General features: G+C 60.2%; 1 protein-coding gene across 1 annotated transcript; it reads right to left on the bottom strand.

Moving 5' to 3' along the window:
- Positions 1–415: 415 nt before the first annotated feature.
- Positions 416–4,236, bottom strand: LOC307198322 (cystatin-C-like). Its single transcript, XM_079945170.1, has 3 exons — positions 3,881–4,236; positions 1,304–1,417; positions 416–755 (listed from the first exon to the last, which is right to left on the bottom strand). Exons 1-3 carry the CDS (start codon positions 4,130–4,132, stop codon positions 645–647), a joined length of 477 nt encoding a protein of 158 aa, XP_079801296.1. The 5' UTR covers positions 4,133–4,236; the 3' UTR covers positions 416–644.
- Positions 4,237–4,483: the final 247 nt, after the last annotated feature.

Below are 4,483 nucleotides of genomic sequence, written 5' to 3'. Positions count from 1 at the left end.
CGAAGTTGTTTGTGGAAAGAGGTAGACGTTAAATCATTATTTTGCTTCTAGGGAACGTGACCAGTGAGAGTCATCCCAGGAGTCTGATCAGCTCAGCACACGTGCAGCCCCTCGGAGGGTGACTCAGGTCTCAGGCTCCATCACCTCCCCAGCCTCCTGTCTAGCCCCAGCACACAGTCTGACTCATTTGCAGACACAGCAGCTGAGTCTCTGGGGTCAGCAGCTTAGGTCCCCCCTCCTCTCCCTTGTCCGATTATCAGGAGTACGAGAGCTGAAGGCCCAGCTCGCCTGCCACGCCCGCTCCCCGCCCCTCCCCATTGCCTGCCCTCAGAGCCAGCGAGACGGGGTGCCTTCATAAAGTAACTGCCTAGATCCTTCCCGCTGCACCGCCCGAGACAGTGAGCAACTCGAGGAGTAGCTGCTGTTACTTTTTTATTGAGTAAAATAGCAGAGCGAGGGCATTTGGTTCACTTGGAAAGCAATTAGAAGAAAGAAATGAGTTAGAGCCCCTTAGCCGTACCAAAAATGCCCAAGGAGCCTTCTCTGCGTGTCTGCTGGGACGGCACACGGAGGGCACATCCACCAGGCGGGTCACCCATCGGAGGGAGGTGTGAGCGCTCTGGGGGGGCGTGAGTGAGAGGCAGTCAGCGGCCTGCCTGATGCCCAGTCCCCGATTCATCCTGGCAGCTGAAATTCATCAGGGAGATGGTGTTCAACCAGGGGACGACGTGAACGTGGAAGTTGCAAAGCTTTTGCTGCGAAAGGGAAGAGAGGGATGGTTGGTCAGGGTTACACTTAAAGAGGCAAGTGCACTGGCCCCAGCCCCCACCCCCAGCAGGCTGGCACTGAGACAGGACCAGAGGGGAGGACCCAGGGGCTGGGACCCAGGTCCAGGAAAGCCCCTGCAGAGGTGGGGCCCGGGAGGGGTGACAAAGGAGTGCAGCCCTCCCTGGGGCCGAGACCCCTGAGAACCAGCCAAGCCCCTGGGAGAGTCTGGCCTTTGGTGAGCAGGTGGCATGGTGGGCCGGTTACAGGCCTCCAATTCCCTCTAATCTGCCCGGGGATGGGGGCGCGAGGCTGGGATTAAAGGGCCCTTTCTCCCTTCCCAGCAAACACCCGCAGCTGGGTCCTCCATCCCGCAGGCAACAATCCCCAAAGCAGACGGTGCCCCAATTCCCCAGCTAAAACCCCATAAAGCCAGAGCAGTCACGTGCACACACATACCCTTCCCCTCACAGCCCCGGCAGGCACCCGCGATGCGCCCCCATGGGCACCCCAACCCCTGCTCCCATCAGGCACGAACCTTTTTCAGTTGTGGCTGGTCATGGAAGGGACAGTTGTCCAAGTTGTCCTGGGACTTTGTACACGTGGTTCGGCCAATCTCCACGTCCAAGAAGTAGTTCATCCCGGACACAACCTGGACACGGAGAGAGCACACACCCTTACCAACACCTGCCGGCTGCACACACGTGGTTACCTTCTTCCCACCGCTCCCCGCGTTCACAGGCTGCCAGAGCCACACCCAGGAAGCACAGCCGCCTCCTGACGGCCGCTGTGCCCCAGGCCCTCCCCGAAACTTGTTTACCAGCTGCTCCAACAAGGCATCTCCCACAGGGACACAGAGGGGGAAGCCAGGGACCAACGCTCTAACTGGGTCCAGGAACAGAAGGCACAGCTCCGAGGAGCCAGCCTGGGTACAGGCAAGCAACTGGCCAGCGCCCAGGACCAGGGAGGGGACTGAGCGCAAGATGGTGGCCCTGTGTCAAGAGTCCACACTGCATCCGCAGGAAAGCTGCTGCCTGGTGATTACACGTACGCTGAACTCCAGTCCCCAGGGCGGAGCCCACAGCATCCCATTCCCTGCATGTAGCCCAGGTTTATTTATTCCCTCCCAGAACAGAAGAAAATGAGAGCTTCACGTTCGCGGACGTTTAGGCCAATAAAAGACCGCCTGGAATGCCTTCCTCTTAGGTGTCGTTTTTGACGGGAATATTTCTCAAGTGTGTCATATATTGCGTGCCTTTTACACTTGAGATTACAGAATAGACGTGAACTCTGGCTTCACACAGGCATCCCAGACATGCTTCGTTAGAACCTGGAGAAACACGGAATGAGGGGCCAGGGACCAGGCTCCGGACCCCACCTGGTAGACCCATGATCCCTCTGCTGTCAGCTTCCCCATGTGGCCAGTGAGCTAGTGTCACACTGGAGAGGAGCAGGCTGGAGGGGACCTGGTGAATGGAGAGAGCAGGTCCTATCCGAAGGGGACAGCACCAGCCCACTGCTGCAGGAGGAGAAATGGGTCTGGTCGTGACCCATCTTCTGAAGTGTCAAGAGAAGGCGGCAGGGAGCCCTATGGCTGGCATGCAGGACCACACTCTCGGTGCTGTGTGGCTGCGTCCTGCTCTCCAAAGGGATGCAGGCCGGATGGTCTAAATTCTAGCCTTCCTTCAAGGACCAGCGCAAGGCCCTGTAGTCCGTCCTAACTCTCCCTCCTGCCCGCTTCTCAACTCTGACAGTGGGCTCCTTATCTGGCCAGAACCCCAGGCAGGCTGACAGAGGCAGAGGTCAGGCTGTCAGCGACCGCGTGCCCATCTCAGGGTGGGAGTGAGATGTCACAGCCCAGAGGCTGCTCCCATGCATGTGACCTGCAGGCGGAAGCGACGGTCCAGGAAGCTTTGTATTCTTACGCCAGACCCCCTGCTCTGGGACACACTGGACACCACGGGCCAACTCACGGACTTGTCTGTTTGCTGATGACCTCCGGGTGCCCTGGAGGATGTTCAGAGTGTCTGTCCCCAATGCCGCTACACGACCACATGGTGGCCAGGTACGTTTAGTGGCATCTGCTGACAGGAGGCTCAGAGGGGAGCATGCCTCTTCTGTGTGACCTGAGGCTCTCTCATCTCGAGGAAACATCAGGCCAGCCCAAACCCACTGACAGTCTGAGCCACAACTGGCTGGACCCTTCAGAAACAACGCCAAGGTCATGAGACAACCCAGGGGCTGCTCCAGAGTAAAAGGGGCTGCAGGACAGTGGCTGCATCGTGTGGCCTGGGAGTGTCCTTGGCTATAAAGGACACAGTGGGACGATCAGGGGCATCTGAATAAGGCCTGTGTATTAAAGAGTCCTGCTTTTCAAAACTGTATTGTGGTTATGGAAGAAAATAACCTTGTTTTCAGGAAATATACACAAAAGTGTTTACCTTCAAAGGGTTCAGAAAAATAAATGCATATATACATCCCTACACACGTGTACGTGGGGATGAGGTGGATCAAGCAACTATGTCAACTTTTTAACGTTTGAAGAATCTGGGTGAAGAATCTACAGTGATCGTATGTGCTCTTTTTGCTACTGCTTCTTAAGTCTGAAATCATGTCAAAATAAAAAGTTAAAAGGAAAAAGTGCTTAAGGGCATTCAGTGGCAGAGCCAGGAGGACAGACAGGTGTGGGTCTGTTTTTACCTCGCCTGGGGTCATTTAGTTGACAACTCGCGCCAAGCCCCCGGGTCCCAGGAGGCTGGGCCCTGACCCCAGCGCCGACCGACAGGGCCGGCCGGTCTCGCGAAGGGCTGCGAGCGCCGGAAAAGGTCGGGGGCTGCGCGGGGGTGAGAAGTCCGTCCGCGTCCTTTGCGATCCCCCGGGGCCTCAAGGGGCTGGGAGCTGCCCTCCCGAGAGCTGGGAGGGCTGGGGGGGCGGGGCTGGTGAGCGCGCAGGCCACGCCCTCTCGGGGGCCGGCCTCCCGCATTCAGGGCTGCCCGGCCCCGGCGCCCCTGCCTTGTAGCTTGGCCCGGCGCCCCCAGCCCCTGCACCCGGGGCTCCGCGCCCCCTCCCCGGCCCCCGCATCCCGGCCCTGTGCCCCCTCCCAGACTGGACGCACCTGCTTGAAGGCGCGCACTACGCGCACCGCGCGGCTCTGATAGGCGTCGTTGCTTTGCTTGTTGTACTCTGTGATGGCAAAGGACACCGCCTCCTGTACGCCCTTCTCGTTGACGTCCGCCTCCATCAGGCCGCCCACCAGGCCTTTCTTTCTGGCGCCCTGCCCTGCCGCAGGGCTCACGGCCAGGGCCAGGGCCAGGGCGAGGGCCAAAACGGCCAGCAGAAGCAGCGGGGTGCGCGGGGATCCGGCCATGATCTCTCGGAGGCGGACGGAGCTGCAGCCGAAGAGCGATCCGGTGACAGGAGCACAGCCCAGCCAGCCACCGAGTCTTTATCCCTGGGCTGCCCCGGATGCCCCGCCCCCGCCCGCCTGGCTTCTCCTCTTCCGCCCCTCCCCACCGCCCGCCCCTGTCCTCCGCCCGCCCCTGTCCTCCGCCCGCCCCTGTCCTCCGCCCGCCCCTGTCCTCCGCCCTAGTCCCGCCCCTCCCCCAATCCTGCCCCTCCTCTCGCTTCTCTACCCGCCCGACCCGGCTCACTCTTTCCCAGTCCCGGTCCTCCTCTCCGAGTCCCGTTTTCCCACTCCCGCGCTCCTCAGCCCGGCTCA

This window comes from Stenella coeruleoalba (genome assembly GCF_951394435.1).
Source record: "Stenella coeruleoalba genome assembly, chromosome: 15".
In the NCBI taxonomy this organism is placed as follows: Eukaryota; Metazoa; Chordata; class Mammalia; order Artiodactyla; family Delphinidae; genus Stenella; species Stenella coeruleoalba.
The sequence above is the reverse complement of the archived record's forward strand: the minus strand, read 5'-3'. Positions and strand labels throughout refer to the sequence as shown.

Bases quoted from the DNA above. Each gene is read 5' to 3' on its own strand.
- LOC307198322 (XM_079945170.1), bottom strand. From the start codon at position 4,132: ATGGCCGGATCCCCGCGCACCCCGCTGCTTCTGCTGGCCGTTTTGGCC. The intron at 1,418-3,880 runs GTGCGTCCAGTC...CTCCGTGTCCAG, and splicing joins TAGTGCGCGCCTTCAAGCAG to GTTGTGTCCGGGATGAACTA. The intron at 756-1,303 runs GTTCGTGCCTGA...TCCCTTTCGCAG, and splicing joins ACCAGCCACAACTGAAAAAG to CAAAAGCTTTGCAACTTCCA.